This window comes from Elephantulus edwardii, unplaced genomic scaffold (genome assembly GCF_000299155.1).
Source record: "Elephantulus edwardii isolate Elephantulus edwardi_28Jun2011 unplaced genomic scaffold, EleEdw1.0 scaffold00080, whole genome shotgun sequence".
Classification (NCBI taxonomy): Eukaryota; Metazoa; Chordata; class Mammalia; order Macroscelidea; family Macroscelididae; genus Elephantulus; species Elephantulus edwardii.
In genome coordinates this window covers 13,922,864-13,948,591 of record NW_006399830.1, presented here as the reverse complement: position 1 = coordinate 13,948,591, position 25,728 = coordinate 13,922,864, and the positions used below count along the sequence as shown (strand labels likewise).

General features: G+C 47.7%; 2 protein-coding genes across 2 annotated transcripts in view; both read left to right on the top strand.

Annotated features, from left to right (window-relative positions):
* Nucleotides 1–20,396, top strand: part of MUC17 (mucin 17, cell surface associated) — a 61,132-nt gene extending 40,736 nt beyond the window's left edge. Inside the window, exons 13-14 of the mRNA XM_006889806.1 lie at nt 19,750–19,826; nt 20,354–20,396. Of these exons, the coding sequence (XP_006889868.1) occupies nt 19,750–19,826; nt 20,354–20,396 (120 nt within the window). The remainder of the gene's footprint in view (nt 1–19,749; nt 19,827–20,353) is intronic.
* A 277-nt stretch (nt 20,397–20,673) lies between these two features.
* On the top strand, nt 20,674–22,983 carry TRIM56 (tripartite motif containing 56). The gene has a single exon (XM_006889715.1). The coding sequence runs from the start codon at nt 20,674–20,676 to the stop codon at nt 22,981–22,983; it is 2,310 nt and encodes a 769-aa protein (XP_006889777.1).
* Nucleotides 22,984–25,728: the final 2,745 nt, after the last annotated feature.

The window sequence follows — 25,728 nt, the reverse complement described above, 5'->3', positions numbered from 1 at the left end:
AAGTCTAGTAAGACTCAACTAGTTCAGCACTGATTCAGCCATTTGGGGGTATTTTGATAAAATATCATACAGGGTCTCCAGAACCTGGTATTCCCAGGTGGTCTCCCATCCAAGTACTAAGCAGGCCTAACCCTGCTTAGCTTCCTAGATCAGATGAGATCTATGTGTCAGAGAGTTGGACAATGACTAAGGATGACAGAAGAAGAATGCCTTTGAATTGTGGTGCTGGAGAAGAGTATTGGAACATACCGTGGACGGCCAGGAGAACAAACAGTTTGTTCTGGAGAGGGTGAAACCAAGTTGCTTCCTGGAGGCAAAGATTTTGAAGCTCCATCTCACATACTTTGGGCACGTGGACAGGAGGGATGGGTCCTTGAAGAAGGACATCATCCTTGGAAGGTTAGAGGGATAGTGCAGGAGAGGAAGACCCCGGATGAGATGGACTGACTCAGTGACTGGAGAAATGGGATGAGGTCTGTCTGAGATGATGAGATTGGCTCAGGACAGGGAAGGATTCGGAGCTATTGTACATAGGGTCACTGTGAATCACAGGCAACTCAAAGGCACATAACAACAATTACAACCATACAGGGCATATTTTCAGGAAGGACCAGTCCTTAGAGAGAGGTGTCATGCTGGGATAGATTGCTGTTCTGTTCAGTTGAGTTGAATCTGACCCATAGCTGGCCCTCAGGCAGGTTTCCAGAGACTGTAAATCACACGGGAGGAAAATGTCCATCTTTTCCCCAAGCAGCAACTAGTGGATTTGAATCCTGTGCCTTTGGATTACCAGTGCAGCTCGTTACCACTAATCCACCAGAGCTCAGAGGGTCAGTGAAAGACAGGAAGACCTTCAATGAGATGGATTTACACAGTGATTACCACAACGAGCATGAGCAAGACAGAGATAGTGAATAAGGTGCAGGATGAGGCAAGGCTCAGAGATGATGATCCGCTGTCAATCCAAAGGCACATGGTTTGAATCCACCAGCTGCTCCACGGAAAAAGATGGTCAGTCTCCTCTGTGTGATTTATGACCTCTGAAAGCCCTCTGGAGGGCCAGCTATGCACTGGATGTAACTCCACAGCACATAACAACAACAACAGCAACTCCTTTTCCAGAACTCCCTTCAGCTTGTCAAGGAGAGCTCTTTCAACTTTCCTTCCAGATTGAAAAGGACACTTCTTTTTTTCTTTTTTAAAAAAATAATATTAAGTAAATGTTGGGCTTTATTGCTTTATTGTATGTTAAATCTTTAAAGAGAAGTTACAACAATTAAAAGGATAAAAGAATGTGCTGACAATTAGACTTCAAGTGGAAATGCCCAGATGTAGCAGAGAGGCAAATTCAGAAAGGCTTTGAATAAGTGAGTTTTGGTGACCTAGTAGGTGCTCTGCTGGCATAGTCTACAAGAAGTTGTGCTGTTAACCAAAAAGTCGTGTCTCGCTGGTGGTTCAAATCCAGCAGCTGCTCCAAGGTAGAAATACAGGCAATTTCCTCCCATGCAATTTGTTGTTGTTGTTAAGTGCTGTCGAGTTGAGTATGACTCACAGTAATCCTATGAACAGTGTATCTGAACCCCGTTCTAGCCTGTGTCATCTTCATACTTCCTGACACACTAGAGCCCACTGTGGCAGTCACAGATGTTCCGCACTCTTCTCCTATTCCACAGCTCAACGACATCAATTCTTCCTTTGTCATCCTTATTCACTGTCCAGCTCTCAGATGCATAGCAAATGATCAGAAAGGCCATGGCCTGAATCAGATGCATCTTAGTCCTCAAATTGACATCATTGTTCATCAATAGTTTGGAAAGATCCCTACCTGCAGTTTTTCCCTTATTTTCTGGCTAGTGGTACCAAGAGCGTTAATTGTGGATCAATTGTGAAGTTGTTGACAGTTTCAATCTCTTCCCCGTGCATTGTGATACTGCTTATTGGTTCAGTAGTAAGAACCTTTGTTTTCTTGACAATCCACACTGAAGGCTGCATTCTTTGATCTTCTACAACAAGTGCTTCAAGTCCTCCTCAATTTCAGCAAGCAAGGCTGTGTCATCTGCATAAGGTAGTTTATATAAGGATGATTATACAATCCTGATGCCACATTCCTCTCTGAGGAGCCCAGTTTCTCAAATAATATGCTCAGCATACAGATTGAATAGGTATACAGCTTGTTATGATCCACACAGCCAAGTGCCTTTGCACAGTCAATAAAGCACATTCAAACGCTGTGCAACTGACAGTCTCCAAAGACCTGCAGGAGGGTTAGCTATGAGTTGGTTCCAGCAATAAGTGGGGTTGCTAGGATGAAAATTAGTGAGTCAAGCAAAATGAGGCAAAAAAACAGGAAGGAAAAAATGTTACAGTAGATATCAAAAAGATGAGGAAAACAGAAACTCATGTTATGGGCCCATAAAAAGCCAAGATCAAGCTAAAACCACACTCAGAAAGTCATCTTGTCGTTGTTGTTGTTGTTGTTATGTGCCGTTGAGTTGCTTGCGACTCATAGTGACCCTATGTACAAACAGCTCTAAAGTCTGCTCTGTCCTGTGCCAATCTCATTGTCTCTGACATACTCATCCTGATTGCCCCAGTCACCGAATCAATCCACCTCCCAGAGGGCCTTCCCTTCCTGCACCTGCCCTCCACCCTCCCAAGCATGATGTCCCAGTCTCTCCTTACAACATGACCAAAGTATGTCAGACAAAGCCTCAGAATCCTTGCCTCCAAGGAGCAGCCTGCTTTAACCCTCTCTAGGATGAATCTGTGTGTTTTCTTAGCCATCCATGGTACCCTCAATACTCTTCTCCAACACAAATGCTCGAAAGCATCAATTCTCCTTCTATCCTCCCTGGTCATTGTCCAGCTCTCTGATGCATAACAAGTGATTGCAAAGGGGTAAAAGTCAGATAAAGTAACAAATACCAGACCCTAGCCAATCAAAACCAGGGAACAGGTAGCCCTGGATCCAGGCACCTCACAGTCCTGAAAAGCGTAGTGGAGACTGTCCCTTAAAGCAACATAATTAGCTTTTTAGGTGCTCTAGGGATCCCTCATGCAAACAGTGACATCAAGAACAACAGATTAGAGTAAGAACTGCTCAACAAGCTCTGAACGTCTTGCAACATCATCCCCTTGGCCCAGACTCAAGCCCTAAAGCACACCCAGACGAGGAAACGCCAGCTGTATTAACCCGTGGCTCTCATGGCACAGGGTCCTCTCCATTTCTGTACTTCCAGAGAGTGACCCGTTCCTCTCTCTGGAATCCAACTTTCATTCCAGAGTCTCCACACTTCCCTTTCAATGGAGAGTGACTCGTTCCTATTTCTGGAATATTTCTTTACTAATAAATTGCCTGTACTTTCACACTTGCTCCCACCTCCTCACCTATCCGCTCAGCAAGCCAGCCGTCCCGTGCAGCCCGCATGCTCTGCTAAGAGCCTCCACAGCTGCTGTACCCTGGAAACGGTTCTTGTAAAGGCTGCTAAAATTGCTGGACAGCGTGCTGCTCCTTTAGCTCTAACAACATCCTCCCTCGTCAATGACATGCGGGTTAACTCTGTAGCTGAGGGAGGAAGACTGAAGTCAGGATGTCAAGCCCATAATTGATGGAGTGTCAACCCAGTGGGGGCCACTTTGAACACATCAGCTGCTGTATGGGAAAAGATAATGCAGTCTCTTCCCTTTAAGATTTACAGTCTCTAAGGGAGCGCTGGTGGCCTAGTGGCAAGACACTGCACTGCAATCCCAGAAGTACGCGGTTCAAATCCACCAGATGCTCTGCTGGAGAAGGAGGGGGCAATCTCCTCCTGTACCAGTCAGGTCTGATTTGATGGTACACGTAAAAATAATACAAAAAAAAATATTTACAGCCTCAGAAACTTGATGGAGACCATACCTGAGGTGGAATTGGCCTGATGGCTGTGAGTTTAGGGGTTGTTTTGTTTTGAGTAAGTGGAAGGAAGTGAAACTCAAACGTGCCATGTAAAGCCACGTTGGAGGCTGAGGCAAAAGGAGAAATGAGCACCAAATCTGTCTTTATTTAAAATCTTTCTATTTTGTGCTCGCTTCGGCAGCACATATACTAAAACTGGAACAATACAGAGAAGATAACATGGCCCCTGCGCAAGGATGACATGCAAATTCGTGAAGCGTTCCATAAAAAACAACAAAACAAAACAAACAAACAAACAAAAAACAACCAAAAAAAAATCAAAACTTTATCTTTTGTTCACCATAGCTCTCTGCACTCATTTTTATTTTTTTCTAGATACTATATGCAGAACAGATTATCCGGGAGGCTGGGCTCTATGAGGAGACATGTGAGGTCAAGATTGGTGGACGATTTATCAACAATCTGCATTATGCGGATGACACAACCCTGCTTGCTGAAAATGAAGAGGACCTGAAGCGCCTGCTGCAGAGTGTCAAGGACTGCAGCCTACAATATGGATTGAGGCTCAATGTCAAGAAGACAAAGATTCTCACCACTGGACCAATTGGCAGCATCAGGATGGATGGTGAAGAGATTGAGATTGTACACAACTGTAGTTTGCTTGGCTCCACAGTCAACACTCTTGGCACCAGCAGCCAGGAAATTAAAAGGCGCATTGCCATGGGAAAGTCTGCTGTTAGGGACCTCTCCAAAGTACTGAAGAGCAATGGTGTCTCTCTGGAGACTAAGGTGCGTCTGATACAGGTCATGGTCTTCGCAATCACTTGTTATGCATCAGAGAGCTGGACAATGACCAAGGAGGATAGAAGGAGAATTGATGCCTTTGAGCTGTGGTGCTGGATAAGAGTATTGAGAATACCATGGACTGCTAGGAAAACAAACAGATTTGTCCTGGAAAGGGTTAAACCGGGTGGCTCCTTGGAGGCAAGGATTCTGAGGCTCCGTCTAACATACTTTGGACATGTTGTGAGGAGAGACCGGTCCTTGGAGAAGGACATCATGCTTGGGAGGGTAGGGACAGCGCAGGAGAGGAAGGCCCTCTATGAGGTGGATTGATTCAGTGACTGGGATAATTGGGATGGGAGTGTCAGAAACAGTGCGATTGGCACAGGACAGAGTAGAGTTTACGGCTGTTGTACATAGGGTAGCTGTGAGTCGCAAGCGACTCGACGGCACATAACAACAACATATTAAAATAGTCTTAGGGAGCTCTGGTGGCCTAGTGGCAAGAAGCTGTGCTGCACTCCCAAAGGCACGAGGTTTGAATTCACCAGATGCTCTGCTGGAGAAGGATGCAATCTCCTCCTGTGCTAATCAGATCCAACTCCACGGTACACAGCAAGGAAAAAAAAATTTTTTTAAATAGTCTTTATCTTGATTCCTGTGTTTTGAGGCATCACCTTAACTTCTGTGCTTGAGGGCACTGTCAAACTTGCCTTGTTCTAATCTGAACACATGCCCAGTGGGAGGAGCAGTTAAGGGAGGAAATGGCACCTTCTAGAGACATTCCCCAGAGTGAAGGTGAGTTGAGGCTAGGGCACTGTGTCTGACAGCAATGAGGGGGGCTCTTGATGACAGAGAACCTATGGTTCTGGTCCACGGGCCTCACCCACCCTCGTCCAGCTTTGCTGTGACATTAGAACAGTATCTGCTGTTGCTGCTGCTGCCGCTGGTGGTGAACATGAGAGAAAACAGGGCTGGGTTCTGGGCTTGTGAGAGCCAAGGTGGACATTGATGGGAGGGGTGAATCCAGTGAGGACTCCCAAAAGGTGCGCTCTGCGAAGGAAAAACAATTGTTGCTATGACAACATTATGGATTGTTAGATTTCAAAAGCCTGTAAATCCCAGAGGCGGGGCTGGGGTTGGGGGCGGGGGGGGTGGTGGTGGCAGAAATGAGGACCTGCTGGATGTTTAAAAACAAAAAGATGATTTTTACATGGGAGGTTTGGTAATTGACCATTTCCTGGAGTAGGTCCTCTGCTTCAGCTGAGGCAGAGCTCCCTCTGGTGGGCGCAGCTGGCAAAGACAGACAACACAATGTAACCTAAACCGTGCTTGCTGCACAGCCTGGGGTGCTAGACTTGACCTTAGACAAAGGATCTCGCTGAGAAACGAGAGCAGATAAGTGATCAGAGAGGGATGGAGAGGAGCGTCGTAATCAGTCTTTTTTTAAAAAAAATTTTATTCATTTTAATCAAAGTTTACAGAGACTTAGAGTTTCCAGTCATTCATTGTTGCACTATTCTCCCTGCCCACTCCCTGCCCCCCCCAACTCACTCTTCTCCTTGAAAAGAAAAAGAAAAACTCTTTTATTGTTATGTAATCCCTCCCCCCAAGTCCACTCCACTATGCAGCCTTCACTCTGGGCTTCTGTAATGACAAGAATGCCCATTCAAATATGTCCCCTTTAAACAGTTCTCTCCCTCATTTGTTTTAATGCAGTATACATCATTCTTCCCCTCCTTTTTTGTCTTCCCTCAACCCCGATGTCAGTCTCATTTTACAACTGTGGCCCTATGTAATATTTGTCCTTTTGTGACTGACTTATTTCACTCAGCATAATGTTCTCCAGGGTCATCCATTTTGCACAATATTTCATGAGTTCCTTGTTTTTCAATGCTGCATAGTATTCCATTGTGTGAATATATCATAATCAGACTTATAGAGGAAAAGAGTTGAGAACGGAGAAATCAACAAGTTAAGTGTCAAGAGAAATCACACAGACTTCTACTGGAGTCCAGGGTGAAGCCTGGATTCCATGTTGCAGTTGTTATGTACTATACAGTCGGAGCCAACCCTTATCTGACCCTCCAGCAGGTTTTCAGAGGCAGTAAATTGCACGAGACATTGCCCATCTTTCACTCACAGAATAGCTGGTGGATTCGAACCCGGTGCCTTTGGGGTTGGCAGCTCAGTTACTTACCACTAGGCCACCAGAGCATAGGTTTGTCTCTGTTCATTTACTCTTGGGCCCTTTGGTGCTCACCCAAGAGGCTGGCTGGCCATCTACCAGACAGATTTTCAAAATTCAAAGTTCAGAGTTCAGAGTCGAGTCCCAGAGTAGCACTGACAGTTAAGCACTCAGTGACCAATTAGAAATAATTTGAGCCTGGTTCTGGTGGCCTAGTGCCAAGAAGCTGTGCTGTAATCCTGAAGGCACATGGTTCGAGGCCACCAGCTGCTCAGCGGGAGAAGGATGGGCAATCTCTTCCCATGCAATTAACTGCCTCTGAAAACCCACCGGAGGGTCATCTATGGGTCGGTTCCAACTACAGTATGTAACAACAACAAGGGGGACCCTGAAAGAATTCCCACGGACCTGCTTCCACCAGGTCAGTTTTGAAACCCTTGTGGAGTGCAGCACTGCTCTGCACGCATGGGTCGCCAGGATTTGAAATCAACACAATAGCTTTTTAGATTTTGTATCAATCATTTACTATACATCTGAGAGCTAGACAATGAGTTGGGGTGACAAAAGAAGAATTGATTCCTTTGAGCCATGGTGTTAGAGAAGAGTATTGAATAGCCTATCGACGGCCAAAAGAACAAGCAGGTAAGTCTGGAGAGAGTGGACCAGAAGGTGTCTTGGAGTACATACTCTGGGTATGTTACTAGTAGAAACTATTCCTTGGAGGGAGACATCATGTTAGAAAGGTGGCTGGTCAGCGAAAGAGAGGAAGACCATTGGCAACATGGATTGTCACAGTGACGGCAGCAATGGGTCCAGCCGTGTCGGAAATGATGAGTATGGCACGCATAGGATAGCAGATCGGCAGATCTGTTGTTCACAGGACCACTGAGTTGTACTAAATGGTACCTAACAACAACATTGTCATTTTGGAGTGACTCAGCCTAACTTTGGTTGGTACAAGACTGAAACCCAGCTTTTTGTGGGAACCCAGGGACTGAGTTTGGCAGCTCCGTTATCCAGAGCGTGAGCAGAAAGCTGAAATCACTGTCAAGCTCACCCGCATAGTTGGAGGCAGAAACAACCCACTTCTAAGGGACCGTGAGCATCTTCAACCTGATGAGTTTAGTCCACTCCTCAGAGGGAAAGGTTTATGTTCATAGACTGACAAATTAACCTAGAGACAGACTTTTTCTCCCCTTGGAGACAGACCTTACTGTTGGGATGACTCATAGCTGACCTTGCAGAAGGTTTTCAGAGGCTGTAAATCACTTGGGAGGAGATTGCCTATTTTCCTCCCACAGAAGGGTGTGGTAGGTGGATTCCAACCACATACCTTTGAGTTGACAACACAACCCCCTACACCTTAATTCGAGCTTATTAGAAAAGGAAGACTTGCTGACCAAGGGAAGCAGTACTGTCAGGAACCCACTGCAGCAGGATGGGATCAGAAAACGATTCTGCTAAGGGTAGGGGGATGCAACCAATTATTTATACCCTTACACAAACAACCCCCAATACATAGCTAGAGATTAATAGGCTGATGAGTGACGCATAGCTCAAGGAAAAATCATCATCTGCTTGACCTTTATCTAGTTCTACAAGCATGGCCAAAAACAAGAAGGACAAAGGTCAGCCAGTCCCAGAGCTCTTGACTAAGACAAGAAACTAGAAAAACAAGTCTAATAGGAGCTCAGTGAGCTAGGTCCAGATACAGCCGCCGTACTGGGGCATTCTGATAGACTGTTGTTATGTGCCATCCAGTCGCCTGCTACCCACAGCGACCCTACGTACAGCAGCTCTGAAGGCTGCCCTGTCATGCGCCAGTCTCACTGATTGTGACACATCAAACCCCACAGAATTGATGCCTTCACACTGTGGTGTTGGTGAAGAGTACTGAGCATCCCGAGGACGGCCAAAAGAAAAAACAGGTGTCTTGGAAAAGGTGTAGTCAGAGGGTTCCCTAGAGGCAAAGATGATAAAGCTTCTCACATACTTCGGGTATGCTGCTAGGAGAGGCTATTCCTTGGAGAGGGACATCACGCTCAGAAAGGACAGAGAAGGAGAGGAAGACCCTCAACGAGGTGGATTGACAGTGTGACTGCAGCAATGGGCTTGGGTGTGACAGAGACTGTGAGAAGGCACATGATAAGACAGGATTCAGATCTGTTATTTATGGGGCCGCTATGAGTCGCTCTAGACTCAACCACACCTACCAACAACAACAATACAGAAGGGGAGCTCTGGGGGCCTAGAGGTAAGAAGCTGCACTGAAGTCCCAAAAGTATGTGGTTCAAATCCACCAGCTACTCTAAGGGAGAAAGATAAGCAATTTCTTCCTGTATATTTGTTGCTATTCTTTCTCCAAGGAATAGCATCTCCTAGCAACATGCCCAAAGAATATGAGATGAAGTGTTATCATCTCTGCCTCCAAGGACCACTCTAGCTGCACCTTCTCTAAGTTATATCTGTTCTTTCAGCAGTCCATGAGTTACTCAGCGTTCTTCTCCAACACTACAGTTCAAAGGTACCAATTCTTCTGTCATCTGTATTCACTGTCCAGCTGTCACAACATACCAAGTGATTGAAAAGACCGTGGCATGAATCAGGCACACCTTGGTCCTCAAACCAACATTATAGCTCCTGAATAGTTTGGAGAGGTCCTTGACTGCAGACTTTCCCAATGCAATACGCCCTTTAATCTCCTGACTGCTGGTACCAAGGACGACGCATGGCTTGTGGATTCAAGTTAGATGAAGCTGTTGACACGTAACAACAGTGGTGGATACGAGGAACTCTAGTAGCAGAGTCTACAGTATGCTCACCGATAACCGAGGGGCTGCACTTCTCCATCACTGTGAACTCACCATAAGCTCTGTGAGAGCAAGATGGACAGTCTCCTGGTAAGAGTTCACAGTCCCAGAAGCTCTGGAGATCAGAATAGACTGGATGGCAGTCAGTTTGAGCTGGACATAACCGAACACATTTATCCCACTGCTTGCCTGTCAGTTTGTCATATTATGGTGGCGTTTGTGTGGCTGTGATGCAGTATTTCAAAGGTCAGCAGGGTCACTCAGCACAGCTTCGAGATCAAGACACACTGAACAGCAGGACCATCCTTCTACGTCTCAAAAAATTCTATGAATAACAATGAAACACTGATGTTATGCCGGAAGATGAACCTCTAGGGATGGAAGGCTCTCAAAACCCTACTGAGGAATTGCTGCCTCTTGCAATGGGCTTGAACATGGAGGCGCGTGTGGGATGGCGCAAGACAGGAGCAGCTTTCAATCTGCTCTTCACAAGGTCCCGATGAGTCACAGCCACAGCCACAGTACCTAACTAGACATCACAACAAGTAATTATCAAAGTCCACTAAGCTGTACACGTAAACCGGTGACTTGTAGTGTATGGAGATGACACCTCGATAAAGTGACAGCCGTCTTGGTGGTGGGTGCAGTGGTTAAGTACTTGCTGCAGACCCAAAGGCTGGTGGTTTATGAGGTCAGGAAAGAGCCATGGCTGTCTGCTTCTGTAAAGTGTAAGGTCTACAGAGTAAAATAATAAATGTCACAGGAAGAAAGGCAGTGGGGAGGGGAAGAAGGAAGGAAAGAAAGATGAGGGGAGGTGAAAGTCAGCCTGGAAGTCATATGAAGTAGGCAAGGAAACAAAAATGAAACCACACGCATACAGCAACAACAACGTTATCGCGATATCCTCAGCATGGTAAAATATTTCCATGAAGTCAAAATAGGAGGAAGAAAAGAATATTCAGGGAACTCTTAGGAATGAAAATCATCACTCCTTTGCCATTGACAGTTGCTGTAGCATCAGTTCCAGCTCCTGGTAACCCTCTTCTATGTCAGAGAAGAATCATGATCCTTAGGACTTTCAATGGTTGATTTTCCAGAATAGCCAGGTCTTTCTTCCAAGGCTCCTATGAGGGAACTGAACCTCCAACCTACTGATTGTTACTGTTGTTGTTGTGTACCATTGAGTAAGAACTTACTCATAGCTGAGACTTTGGCAGGTTTTCAGAGGTAGTTAGTCACACAGGAGGAGATTGCCCATCCTTCTCCCACGGAGCAGCTGGTGGATTCGAACCATGTGCCTTCAGGATTGCAGTGCAGCTTCATCTACATCATCCAAGGATTCCAAAGTTGTCATACACTGAAACTGCATTGCTGTTGAGTGGGTTTTACCTGGTGTCGACCCTCCACGGGGCTTCTGAGTCGATAAATCTTCATGGGAGGAGATTGCTTATCTTCGTCCTGAGGAGGAGTTGGTAGGTTTGAACCACTGAACTTTCAGTTTGCAATGCAACACATAGCACGTTATTTAACACCAGAGCTCCTTCAAAGTCATCATCAAACTCTCATCTGCCTTCAAGTTAGAAATGACTCTTAGCTGACCCTCCAGAGGGTTTTTCAGAGGCAGTAAATTAAAAGGAGGAGATTGCCCGTTCTCCCACAGAGCAGCCGGTGGATTCGAACCTCTTGCCATGAGGTCCTCAGCACAGCTTCTTCCTCCTAGGCCAGCAGAGCCAACAGAGCAGACACCACGATAAAAGGTTGACATTGAGAAGAATCTTCCAGACAGCCGTATAAAAAGAAAAGGAAAATAGGAGAAAAAGATAAAATCAGAGGACTAATGTAAGAGGTGCAGCGTCTGAGTGAAGACCGAGAGGGAAGCAGGCACAGGGCAGGGGAACCATCAGCAGGAGAACTCGGGATAACTTCCTGGAACCGAAGAGCATTTGCTGCCAGATGGCAAGAGCCCACTAAGTGCCCTGCACAATGGACTTACTCCAAGGCACACGCTGAAATCAGCACACTGGGGACAGAGAAAAGAACTGAAAGCTTCTAAAGGCTCCTGAGAGCTCACTGTCCTATTCCAAGAATTTAGCAGGCTGCCTGTTAGATCACTGGGTCATACCAGAGCTAAATTTAAAAGCATAATAACAGACATTACCAGAATAAAAGAAGAAAAAAAGAAAGGAGGAAGTGAATAATTATACTGTATTTACATTTTGCATCTTGGCAATTGTTGTCTTGGTTATTGAGTGCTGCTGTAGCTGAGAGGGCAAGTAGATGGATTCAACAACTGTATTTATTCTCTTGCCGTTTAGGAAATTGGACGTGCAAATTCAGGATGTGAGCTCTTACAGGAAGGCTTCCTCTTCCTGCTAGTTCTGGAGGCAGGTCCTTGATTCCTTCTGCTTCTGTGGGCCTGGCATTCCTGGGAGGTCTCCCCGTGTCTTGGCTTTCCCCTGTGTCAAGGAGCATCCCAGCACAGGGACCAGAGTTCAAAGGATGTGCTCCACTCCTGGTCTCTCTGAGGGTACTCTGTCTGCTAGCTTCTACCTCCTTTTACCTCTCCTAAGATTGTTAACAGCATCAGTTTGCTTGGCTCTACAATCAACACTCTTGGTACCAGCAGCCAGGAAATCAAAAGGCGAATTGCATTGGGAAAGTCTGCTCTCAGGGACCTCTCCAGAGTACTGAAGAGCAGTGACATCAGTCTGGAGATTAAGGTGTGCCTGATCCAGATCATAGTCTTCATAATTATTTGCTATGCATCAGTAAGTTGGACAATGACTAGGGGTGATAGGAAAAGAACTGATGTCTTTGAGCTGTGGTGCTGGAGAAGAGAATTGAATATACCATGGGTAGCTAAGAGAACAAACAAGTTCTTCCTAGAGAGGGTAAAACCAGGCTGCTCCTTGGAGGCAAGGATTCTGAGGCTTCATCCGACATACTTGGGGCATGTTTCAAGAAGGGACCAATCCTTAGAGAGACATCATGCTGGGAAAGGTAGATGGTCATCCAAAGAGAGGAAGGCCCTCAATGAGATGGATGGACACAGTGACCGCGACAATGATCGTGAGCAGGACAGAGATCCCGAGGATGAACCAGGACAGAGGAAGGTTCGGATCTGTTTCTCATAAAATCTCTATGATTCATAGTTGACTCAATGGCATCTAACAAGACTAATGTAGGGAGCTCCAGAGGTCCAGTCCTGAGGGAGTTTTCCTGCCACCCCAAAAATGGAGCCATTCTGGAAGTTTTGATTCATAGTAGCTCCTAGAAGAAAGATGGATGATCTCTTCCCATGCCGTTTACAGCCTTGGAAACCCACTGGGGCACGGGAGGAGAGTCTGTTATAAGGGGAGAGAGGGTGTTTTTGGGGGGGGGGCAGTGAGAAGCCCAAAAGGGGTGCAGGCCACATTCCAGGGAAACATCCCTTACGTGGGATCTCAGGACTATGAGGGGATTAAGATCTAGAACTTGGAAATATCATTTGGCATGTTGTTGTTGTTATGTGTCTCAGTGAGGAATCGACTCATAACTGGCTCGCCAGTGGGTTTTCATAGATCGTAGATCACAAGAGACGGTCCATTGTCCTCTCGCAGAGAAGTTGGTGGATTCAAACTGTGTGCCTTTGCACTGTCATCCCAACTCCTTACCAGTAAGCCACCAGGCCTCCCTCCAAGTGGTTAAGATCAGAGATCACGCGTGGGATTTTAAACTGGAATGGAATTCTTTCTCTTGAGTTCTTGAGTTGATGATGTCAGAAGTCTTCCCTTGAAAGTAAAGCTGTTGTTTTTATTATTTTGGCACCTTAATATGATATTGTTAGAAATAGAAAATGGAAATAGAAAATATAAAAAGCTTAGGTATGTTCAGAGAATTAGTCTGCGGAATGTTAAGAGACAGCCGTGTATGGCTCCAAGAGCAGTTGTGTGAAAGAAGATTCTTATATGGTGGCATGATGCACAGTGTATTGTTAAAAATAGAGAACGTAGCTTGGGTTAAGAATGTCAGAAATGAATAAGCAAGTACATGTTGGTGTTAAGAGTATATCATGGTGGCGAGTTCTGGTGGCCTAGTGGCAGGAAACTGCACTGCAATCCCAGAGGTGTGCGGTTCAAATCCACCAGATGCCTCTTGTACCAGTCAGACCCAATTTGACGGTATACACATAAAAATCAATCAATCAATAAAAAGAGTATATCATGGGGGAGGGCTGGGCGGGGAAAGAAGTGCAGCAATGAATGAATGGAAATCCAAAATCTCTGTAAATGTTCATGAAAATTATTAAAATAAAATAAAAATTACAAAAGAAAATCGGGGAAAAAGAGAATTAAGCTTGTGAAGCTAAGATTTAGACTGTTAGAAACTGGTAAGCAAATGTGTGTCAGTGTTAAGAGCGTATTGTTGGAAACATAGAATGAAGCGTAGAAAGCAAAGATTTAGAATGTCAGAAGTAAGCAAGTGTGTGTCACATAGATAAGGCCCAGAGGAGAATTTTCAGAACACCCTTGGCATGGGCTCTATCAGGCCCAGAATGAAATGTTCTTCTGGTTTGGGTGTGTGTGTGTGTGTGTGTGTGTGTGTGTGTGTGTGTGTGTGAGAGAGAGAGAGAGAAAGAGAGAGAGAGGAGAGAGAGGTATATATGTATATTTAGAAGTATCCAGCTGGATTCCATTTAGATGATCCCAATTTTGTTGACAACATCCAAGTTATCATTGTCAGGAGGAAGCTGAACATTGGCCTTCTTCTCTCCACCAGGCCTGATCATAGTGTTGACCTTGGCCACATCAACGTCATAGAGCTTCTTCACAGCTTGTTTGATCTGGTGCTTGTTGGCCTTGACATCCATAATGAACACAAGTGTGTTGATATAATTTATCTGCTTCATGGTTGACTCAGTGGTCAAGGGAAATTTGATGGTGTAGTGGTCAAGCCTGTTTCTCTAAGGAGGGCTCTTCCAGGGGTATATGGGCTGCCCTCAGAGTCTCAGTGCGTTGGGTTGCAGGAATGTGGGTAAGGTGGGATTTTCTTTTTCTGTGGCTGTGGATGTCCTTCAGGACTGCCCTCTTGGCCTTTAAGACCTTCGCTTTGGCTTCAATTTTAGGTTTTGGGAGAAGCAGGGGCTCCCCATCTTCGCTTTTGGCCCCATCTTCATAGAAAAGGCCAAGAAGCTAAATGTTGATCAAAAGATGCTATATATCAGGCCCAGAAAATAAACATGTTAATCAGAAAAAAAATACTGTATTAATGCCAGAGGCTCAGTGTGCTAATCTTGAAATGAAACACTCTAAACTTAAATTAGTTGTATTCCTGAAAAATATCGTGCAGGATAGCAACATGTTTATCTAGGGAATAGATGTCTCATTGATCAGGTCCACCTCATATTTGCAACAACAGACTCTGACTTGGTGCTAGCACAGGATATTATATTTTAACTAGCTGCAAAAACCAGAGGCATAGACAGAACAAGACACCTCATCCTACATCTCTCTACAGTCCCCCTGGCTGGATTTCTGAATGAATAGTCCACTGTGGTGAGCAGTATGCTTGTTTGAAAACTGGCTATGAAGTATGAGTTGCTAGGCATAATACTGGCTAAGAATAACTAGTTGCTAGGCATAGAATGTGGCATCAGGGTTGGAGGAAAACTCATCAACAACCCGTGTTATACAGATGATACAACCTTGCTTGCTGAAACTGAGGAGGAGTGGAAGCATTTGCTACAGAAGGCCAAGGTCTGTAACACTCAATATGAAGAAAACAAAGATTCTTACTACTGAGACAATTGGCAGCATAATGATAGACAGAGGAGAGATTGAGATTATAACAGCTTCAACTTGCTTGGCTCTACAATCAACACTCCTGGTGCCAGCAGGCAGGATATCAAAAGAGGAATTGCATTGGAAAAATCTGCTGTCAGGGACCTCTCCAGAGGACTGAAGAGCAATGATGTCGGTGTAGAGACTAAAGTGTGTCTGATTCAAGCCATGGTGTTCACTACTATTTGCTATGCATCAGAGAGCTGGACAATGAATAAGGATGCTAGAAGACTCAATGCCTTTGAGTTGTGGTGCTGGAGAAGAGTACTAAACATACCATGGATTGCTAAGACAACAAACAAGTCTGTCCTTGAGAAGGTAAAACCAGGCTGCTCTTTGGAGGCAAGGTTTTGAAGCTCCACTTCACATACATTGAGTAGGTTGGAAGGAGGGATAAGTCCTTAGAGAGGGACATTATATTTGGAAGGGTGGAGGGACAGCACAAGAGAGGAAGACACTGGATAACACTCAGCTACTGTGGTAATAGGGGTAGGTGTGTTAGAGACAATGAAATTGGTTCAAGATAGAGCAGCCTTGAGAGCTGTTGTAAATAGGGTTGCAAATAACTCAACATAACACATAACAACAGGTATAATTATGCAGGAGAAGGATGGGAACTCTCCTCCCATGAGATTAGATTAACTGCTTCTGAAAACCCACTGGAGGGTCAGCAATGGGTACTTCCAACAAGAAGCATAATTGTTTGGACCATAATACTTCACTGATAAGATTTTCATTCCCTTTAAGGCCTTACCTTTATGGATTGATTTCACGAGAAATTATAAATGGATGTTGAACCTCATGGCCCCCATTGTGTGATTTTACAATTGTAATACATTTTGCCAGTACTCTCTGAGTCATAAACCCATGCAACAAAGATATTTGTCTTATTATCTCTGCTTTCTACTTAACTCCCATCACTGTGGTTAAATGATTGTATTTGTTTCCCTGGATATTAACCAAAAGACTAGGAGTTCAGACCACCTAAAAGTACCTGGGAAGAGAGGCCTCGTGAACTGATTAAGAAAAAATCAATCACTGAAACTCTATGAAGGACAGTTTTACTCTGACACAATGGGGCCTCCATGAGCTAGAATCGAGTCCATAGCAATAGGGTTTTGATGCTTGTTTTTGTTTCCGTTTCAACCACTCTATTAATTTCTGAGGGCCTCTGCTGGCTAACTGAATATTATGCTAATATAATAATGGATCAGAAGCTCCAAGGACACATGGGCAGTCCCCTCCCACCAAGATTCAGGACCTCAGAAACCAGACCCATAAAGATTCAGGCCCTCAGAAACCAGACCCACAAAGATTCAGGCCCTCAGAAACCAGACCCACAGAAACCAGAGGGAGGATCGCTAGGTTTCGAAACCAGCTAGGCCATAGTGAGGGTTAGGGCTGCTACAAGCAAGGAGGAAGTTCTGGGGGTGTAATCTGTAGGGGGGGGGTTGCACTGTTAACCCAAAGGGGAGTCCACTCTGGCAGTTCAAATCCAGCAGGAGGTCAGAGGGGGAAAGACAGGTAATTTCCCACCTTCTGTGATATTTACAACCTTGGAAAACCCACTGGAGGGGTCAGCTAATGAGTAAGCTCCCCCTGGAGGACATCATAAGTAACAGCAATGTATTATTTTACTGTTCTAGAGGTTGGAAGTTCAAATCCATATCAGCTATGTCAATTCCTTCTGAGGGAAAGCCTGTTTCATGCCTTTCACCTAGCTTCTGGTGGCTTCTCCAAAATCTGCTATTCCTTGGCTTCTAGATGTTTCTTCAAATAGCCAGCCGTTGCCTGTGTGTCCCTCTCTTCTCTTTTCAGAATGCCACACTGATTGGATTGGACTTTCTCTTCCTGCAAGGATCTCAGGATAACAAAGCTGAAAAAAAAAAAATATTTTTAAAAACCCTCTTTCCAAACTAAGTCTTGTTCACAGGCTCTGTGGACTTTGAAGTCTCCTTCTGGGAGGACACAATTCATGTGCATGGCAGATAAACAAAACACCCTCTGTAGAGGGTAACTTGTGGGGATGTGGGTGTGTGCATGGTGCAATTCTTTCCACTTGTTCTGTTCTTGAAAGTGTTCACAAAATTCTATAATGGTTTCTTTTGGCTTTTTGGATAAAAACGCAGACTCCTTAAGGAAGACCATGGCGTCCTTAATGATCTGGTCCTGTCTCCTTGGACCTTGTCTGGCGTAGCTCACGTGTACCCTTCACACAACTCATATTCCATTTCTTTTGTTGTTAGGTGCCGTCGAGTCGTAGGTGACTCATAGCAACCCTGTGAACGAAAGGCCTGAGCACTGTTCATAGAGTTTCTGGAGGCAAGCCATTTCGGAAATGGATGCCACTCCTGCTTCTAGGCTTGTTTTACTCGGGGAGCTCCAGCAAACACTATCCAACATGGGTAGCCATTATCACATTTGACACTTCAGTGTCACAGTGTTCACCATCACTGCAACCACAAGTTACTTCTGTACAGCAAAGCACAGCCCAGTGCAATTTTTACTTATTTTTTTTTTTAAAGCTAAAGAAGCTTTATTAAGGGGGCTCTCAGGAGGGATTCCTTGCTCTAGAGAGAGACAGATCGCAGGAAAACCACACCCTAAAGCTGATTGGGGCAGGTTTTATAGTGAGGATCTTTAGGGAGGGACAGAGGGACACTCCGTTGTGGTTTAGCCAGGCAGGTGATCACCTAGGGAGGGACTCCATGGTAGTTGAGGCTGTTCACTCCCTTTGTTGACAAGTTGATATTCCTTGAATCCCTTGTTCTCTCTTTGACCTTGGTTGGGGCCTGACATCCCAGCCTCTTTAGTAAGAAAAAAGGGTGATGTATTCTTTCTGGTTACTTCCTGCTGAACAGGGACGAAGATCTGGGGCTAAAGGCTGGATTGGGATGGCCCAGGACCAGTAGCCAGGGGAGAATATGATGTCACAGCAGCTGGTTCAAGTTGGTCATTTCTTTTATCCTGATACTTGAAGGGTTACCCCGGTCTCTGTAACGGTGTTGGGGGTCGTCGAACCTGGGCATCTTCAATCTTCAGCGGCCAGCTCTCTTTTACTTACTTTTTTGGTACTCACTTCTTCCTTCTTCGTATATAATGACCCCAGTTTCTATGAAGCGCTTCTCTGCATTCTTATCCATTACAGTCTAAGAGCTGTGGTAGCCTGTTGTTGTTATGCGCCTGCGACTCATAGCGACCCTATGTACAACAGCCCTAAACTCCGCTGTCCTGTGCCAATCGCACTGTCTCCGACACTCCCATCCCAATTATCCCAATCACTGAATCAATCCACCTCATAGAGGGCCTTCCTCTCCTGCGCTGTCCCTCCACCCTCCCAAACATGATGTCCCTCTCCAAGGACTGGTCTCTCCTCACAACATGTCCAAAGTATGTTAGACGGAGCCTCAGAATCCTTGCCTCCAAGGAGCCACCCGGTTTAACCCTTTCCAGGACAAATCTGTTTGTTTTCTTAGCAGTCCATGGTATTCTCAATACTCTTCTCCAGCACCACAGCTCAAAGGCATCCTCCTTGGTCATTGTCCAACTCTCTGATGCATAACAGGTGATTGCGAAGACCATGGCCTGTATCAGATGCACCTTAGTCTCCAAAGAGACACTATTGCTCTTCAGCACTTTGGAGAGGTCCCTAACAGCAGCCTTTCCCATTGCAATGCGCCTTTTAATTTCCTGGCTGCTGGTGCCAAGACTGTTGACTATGGTAGCCTAGTGGTAGGAAACTGCACTACAGTCTCAAAGGCACAGGGTTCGAATCCACCAGCTGCTCTGTGGGAGAAGAATGGGCAATCTTCTTCCGTGGGATTTTACTTCCTCTGCAAACCCACTGTATGGGTCAGTTCTGGCCGGATGGCACCCACTAACAACATCTCATCCCAGGTGAGCCTCTTCCAGAAAGTCTTTGCTGACTCCTCCCCGTTTGTCTTGTTTGTGTATTTTGAAGATAGCTGCTTGGGGCGCCAGGAAACCCGCCTAGGGACTTGATTGCCGTCCATCTCTGAGTCACTGATGATCTGTGGATCTGTTATTATAAACATCCAGGAGGTGTGTGCAGCAGCGGCAGCACCAAGCTCGGGGTCAGAGCCCGAACCCTGGGGCTGCAGGCACCCGGGACCCGCCCGGAGGAGGAGGTCGCCGCCTGGGCGGTGGGGAAGAAGGCGGGGCCTGCAGTGTCCCGGGCTGGGGACGGAAGTTGCTCAAGTACAATTAGTTTCAGTTTTGTTTCTCTTTCCGAAGCTCAGCAACAGCAGCGTCCGGGCCCGGGTCCCTGGGCCCCACTCCCAGTCCGCGCTGCCACGGCCAGCTGGGGCTAGGTAGGAAGGCGGGGGGCGCGCGGGGACCCGATGGACTTGGAGGGAGGGGAGGGGAAGGCGCGCGGGAGGAAGAGGAGGGGAAGGAGGGAGGGGTAGGGGAGAGGCAGGGCAGGCCCCCCCCCTTATTACCCCTCACATCCCATCATGGCCTGCTGTCTCTGAAAAGACCTCCTCCCACTCCAGCTCTCCTTCCTGGGGGGGAGAGGGGAGGGGAGGTCGCACCCAGTTATTTGAAGCATTCAGTGATGATATTGGAGGGCCTGCCCTGCAGGGAGTTGGGGATAAGCGATTGGCTGAAAGAAAAGGACTCCAAGAAGTGATGCTGGTCCAGAGTCTCATTAAGCAAGAGTGGGGCAGGAAGAGGGTCCCCTTCATCCCTAATGCTGGCCCCTGGGTCTAGAAGACAGGTGTGTGAGGCTGGGGTTCAGGGTCTGTATGCCCACCTCCTTAGTCAAAGTGGTTCGCCCACCTGGTCCCCTTCTTAGAGATTCCGTTACTACCTGTCCTGCCCCCATTGACCCCCCCAGCTGGGACCACTATGCCCTCAAGAGCTGTAACTGTGGGCAGTAGGCTCCTCACTTACTCACCCAGCCAGGCTCCTTACTGGCCTTGCTATTCCTCACAGCCCCTGATAACACAGAAACAGCAACGTGAGTTTACTGGATGTATGTGAGGAAGAAGAGGGAGGCTCCTTAGCTCACCGGGAAGTGACCGGAAGACCCAGAAGGCTGGAAGGAAATTCCTGCCGAGTCAGGTGAGATCTGAGGCCTGGAGATCCTGAATGGGGTAGGCGTCCAGGCTAGAGGCACCCTCTGACCTCTGACCCCATGACCTCTCCACTTGCAGGATGGTTTCCCAGGGTTCCTCTCCCTCCCTGCTGGAGGCCCTGAGCAGTGACTTCCTGGCCTGTAAAATCTGCCTGGAGCAGCTGCGGGTGCCCAAGACCCTGCCCTGCCTGCACACCTACTGCCAGGCCTGCCTGGCCCAGCTGGCTGAGGGCGGCCACCTGCGATGCCCCGAGTGCCGGGAGGTCGTGCCAGTGCCAGCAGAAGGTGTAGCTGCCTTCAAGACCAATTTCTTCGTCAACGGGCTCCTGGACCTGGTGGCCGCCCGCGCAGGAGGAGACCTACGTGCAGGGAAGCCAGCCTGTGCCCTGTGTCCCCTCATGGGAGGCACCAGCACCGGAGGGCCAGCCACAGCCCGCTGCCTCGACTGTGCCGACGACTTGTGCCAGGCCTGTGCTGACGGGCACCGCTGCACCCGCCAGACCCATGCCCACCGAGTGGTAGACCTGGTGGGCTACAGGGCAGGGTGGTACGACGAGGAGGCCCGGGAGCGCCAGGCAGCCCAGTGTCCCCAGCACCCAGGGGAGGCTCTTCGCTTCCTGTGTCAGCCCTGCTCCCAGCTGCTATGCCGCGAATGCCGCCTAGACCCCCACCTGGACCACCCATGCCTGCCCCTGGCTGAGGCGGTGCAGGCCCGGCGACCGGGCCTGGAGGAGCTGCTCACAGGCGTGGACAACAGCCTGGCAGAGCTGGAGGCCACCCGGATGGCCGAGAAAGAAGCATTGGCCCAGCTGCGGGAGCAGGCGGCCAAGGTGGGGATGCAGGTGGAGGAGGCAGCTGAGCGGATCCTCCGGGCCCTCCTGGCCCAGAAGCAGGAGGTGCTGGGGCAGCTTCGGGCCCACGTGGAGGCCTCTGAGGAGGCTGCTCGGGGGCGGCTGGTGGAGCTTGAGAGCCGGGAGCAGGTGGCCAGGACGGCAGCCACGTTTGCCCGGCGAGTGCTCAGTCTGGGTCGGGAGGCAGAGATTCTCTCACTGGAGGGGGCAATAGCCCAGAGGCTCCAACAGCTGCAAGATTGTCCCTGGACACCTGGACCATCCCCCTGTCTGCTGCCCCGGCTGGAGCTTCATCCTGGACTGCTGGACAAGAACTGCCACCTGCTTCAACTCTCCTTTGAAGAGCAGCAACCCCAGAAAGATGATGAGAAAGAGGGAGCTGGTCCCCAGCAAGAGGATGCAGCCCAGAGAGAGGACAGAGCCAAGACAAAGCAGGGAGGTGGGGTCCCATCGCAGAGTGGGAATGTCCCCAAGTTCCCAAAAGAGAAGAAAACACAGGTCCAGAAAGAAGTTGGGGCCCAGACCCCAAAAAAGGACAGAGCGCAGGTCCTGAGAGAAGAGGGTGCTCCGACTCCAAAGGAGAACACAGCCCAGGTCCCCAGAGGAGACGGAGGAGCCCAGCCCCAGAGAAGTGGCAGATCCCACAGGAAGAAAAATTTCAAAAACATGTTCCAATCCCTCTCCCGGGAGTCTAGCCCTGCACCTGGGCCGAGCCTGGAAGGCTCCCGCCTCCTTCCCAAGCCTGTCTTCTTCTGCAGCTTCCCCATTCGGATGCCTGGAGACAAGTGGTCTCCCCGGATCACCGGGCTCTGTCCCTTCGGCTCCCAGGAGATCTTGGTGGCGGATGAGCAGAACAAGACACTGAAGCGCTTCTCCCTCAATGGCGACTACAAGGGCATTGTACCTGTCCCTGAGGGCTGCTCCCCATGCAGTGTGGCTACCCTGCAGGACGCGGTGGCCTTCTCGGCCGGCGCCCGGCTCTATCTCATCAGACCCGATGGTGAGGTGCTGTGGCGCCGGACCCTGAGCCACTCCCAGGCCAGCCATGCCGTGGCCGCCCTGCCAAACAAGGAAAGGGTGGCCGTCAGCGTGTCAGGCTATGTGGAGGTGTATAACATGGAGGGAAACCTGGCCACCCGCTTTATCCCTGGGGGCAAGGCCAGCCGGGGTCTCCGGGCGCTGGTGTTCCTGTCAACCAGCCCCCAGGGCCACTTTGTGGGGTCCGATTGGCAGCAGAATAGCTTGGTGGTCTGTGATGGGCTGGGTCACGTGATCGGGGAATATAATGGGCCGGGCCTGCATGGCTGCCAGCCGGGCTCCGTCACTGTGGACAAGAAGGGCCACATCTTTCTGACCATTCGGGAGATCAACAAGGTGGTGGTACTGGATCCTAAGGGCTCACTGCTCGGAGATTTCCTCACAGCCTACCATGGCCTGGAAAAGCCGCGAGTGACCACCATGGTGGATGGGCGGTTCCTTGTCGTGTCCCTCAGTAATGGGACCATCCATGTCTTTCGGGTCCGCTCTCCTGACAGTTAAGGGGGCTAGGTGGGGGGGGGGGGGAGGGAAAGAGGGGAGCAAGACTGCCCTGGCAGGGCGTAGGTGAGGGCATATTCCTGGGGGGCCAGGGGTGGTGACTTTTCAAGGGAGAAGAACCAATTGCAAGGCCCTCTTCTGACGTTCAGGGACCAAGGGTGGTGGCATGGTCACTCCCCACTCCAGTGTTGGGGGTGGCCACTGCTCTGTGCCATGCTTGTAAAATGTGGCCTGACTTGCATTCTCATAACTGAGCTGGGTGGAACAGCCAAGGTGAGTCTTGGGGAGATGACAGACACAGTCATGGGAGCTCAGCTGTCCACAGCTCAGCATCTTAAGTGGCATCTCCCACCTGCCATAGCAGGGGACTCCTATAACAATGGCATCGACTAGGGATGTAAGGGATGGCTTTGAGGCAACACCCACAGGTGCCAAAGCTGGCAGGGTTGGCCCCTATAATGCAGAACTGGGTGTTAGGGAGCCGGTGGGAGGCAAGGCAGAGAGCTTGGGAAATGTCTGCATTTCTGGAACTTATTTTGTTGTTGTTTTGCCTTTAAGAAATGTTGGTCTTTATTAGGCTGAACTAAGAGGAGGCATTTGTCTTCCTGGCAGTCACCAAGTGGAGCAAGGGGATAGCTGAGCCAGGTGGGAGAATGGTAATGGGGTCAGAACGGGCAGGAGAAGTGGACTGGGAACCTTGGCCACTGGCCCTGACAGGCAATGGCAGTGACAGTGACATAGAGGAGCTGGAGTATGCAAGGATATGTTTAGCCAAGGGCTATCAAGAAAATGACAAGGAAAGGCAATCTTAATGGAGGTATCATGGGTAATGAGCAGACAATGTAAAGGTCAAGTTCAGGTGGAAAGTGTAGGGCAGCAGGTATAGGGAGAAGAAACTCCTTTTCTAAGGAGGCCACTTCTTGTTTATTGAAACAATAAGGGTAGTTAGTGATGTCCTGGTGTCCAAATTCAGTGACATAACAATGTAAAATGTTTGCACAGCCAAGGATAATCGAAATGAAACAAAAAAGTTAAGATAATAAGATTTTTGTTAAATTTACCACAATAAAAATTCGAAAAGACAGACAAGAATAGAGAAAGGAGCCTGGTGATGCATAGTTAAGCACTCAGCTGCCATCTGAAAGGTTGACAGTTCGAATCCAGCCAGCACTCCACAGGAGACAGTATTTTTGTTTAAATTTATTATTATTTTGTGTGTGTGTGTACACCATCAAATAAGATCTGACTGATACAGGAGGAGATTGCCCCGCCTTCTCCAGCAGAGCATCTGGTGGATTCGAACAGCATACCTCTGGGATTGCAGTGCTGCTTCTTGCTACTAGGCCACCAGAACTCCCTGGGAGACAGTCTTAGCATCCAAAATTTGCTTCTGGAAGAATCACAGCCAGCCTAGGAAATTCTGTGGGTCTGTGCTATTCTGTTTTATGGGGTTTCTATGAGTAGGCACACAAGATATGCAAGCTATGCCAGATTGATTTTGCAAGTAAGAGCAAAGTGTCCAGTATTTGCAGTGACTCAGAAAAATGGTCCAAAGGACCAAGGAGGCTGTGAATCCCTAAGGAAGCATATACATGGGCAAGGACTAAGTGAGATGGGAAAATTGTCAGATGAAACCACTGGCACGCATTGAAAGTAAATGTGAAGAATGTGCTGTGGGGAAATTGACTCATGTCACTATGAAATGGTCCAGCCTTCCTGGAGCGCAGTTTGGCAATACTTGACAAGAGTTTTAAAAATATATATATATAAATTAGACAAGTTATCTCATTTTGGGGGAATATATTCTGGGAACATAAACCAAAAAGGCACATATTTGCACAGAGATGTGAATACGTGTGCTCCCCTCTTTATTATTAACTGGAATTTGCTCAGCTGTGGGTGTGACAGCTGAACAGATTGTGGGGTGCCAGGACAATGGGATGCTGCTTTCTTATATACAAGCTGTGCAGGAGAAATGGAATTAGATGATGCAATCATTAGGGAAGCAAAAAGGGGAAATTTGGAATTCCAGTGACAGTGATCGCAACTAGATAAAAATAACTGACTAATTCTCGCGTGGAAATAGGATCAGGATTTGTAAATAGTGACTTGGGAGACATTGGGGTCTCTTTGAGTTATTGTGGGCTATTATTCATATAAGCACATTGCTACTGTAGTTATTATCTATTCAATAACATGTAATGGATGCTTACTTCTAATGGAAAATGCACCTCTGAATAGTCAGGAAGAGCTGCTGGGCTTGAGAATGAGTAAGTCACTTAAAGCAAAAGAGATGATGGGGCAGCAAAGATAAAGAATTTGAGGAAGAGAGTCACGCTGGCCAGACAGGACAAATGACCAAGGAACACACCTTGGGAAGGTATGCAGGACTCAAGCAGTCCCCCAGGGTGTTCAGATTATTGTGCCCAGAAAATAGAAGACCCTGTTGAGTTTACAACTGGAAACCGGCAGTGGTGGTTCTGTGGAATCAACTAGAGTGGGTGGAGCCCTGTGAGAACAGGGGCTGCGTCTCCTTTGCGGCTGTAGATCTAGCTGAGTGTTGGCACATAAGAGGCACTCTTAATAAATGTCTATGAAATGAGAGGGCAACTAGAAGAGGGATAGGACAACGCTGTGACTCTTTCTAAAGACCTTTCAGCTCAAAGACAGAGCCCTAGCTGCTCAGTTTGCACAGCTTGTGGCTCATGGGAAATACCAGAGAGGGACTTTGTGAGCATTGGTCACTAT

What these genes read in the sequence shown, in the direction of transcription:
- TRIM56 (XM_006889715.1), top strand. Translation starts at nt 20,674, where the DNA reads ATGGTTTCCCAGGGTTCCTCTCCCTCCCTGCTGGAGGCCCTGAGCAGT.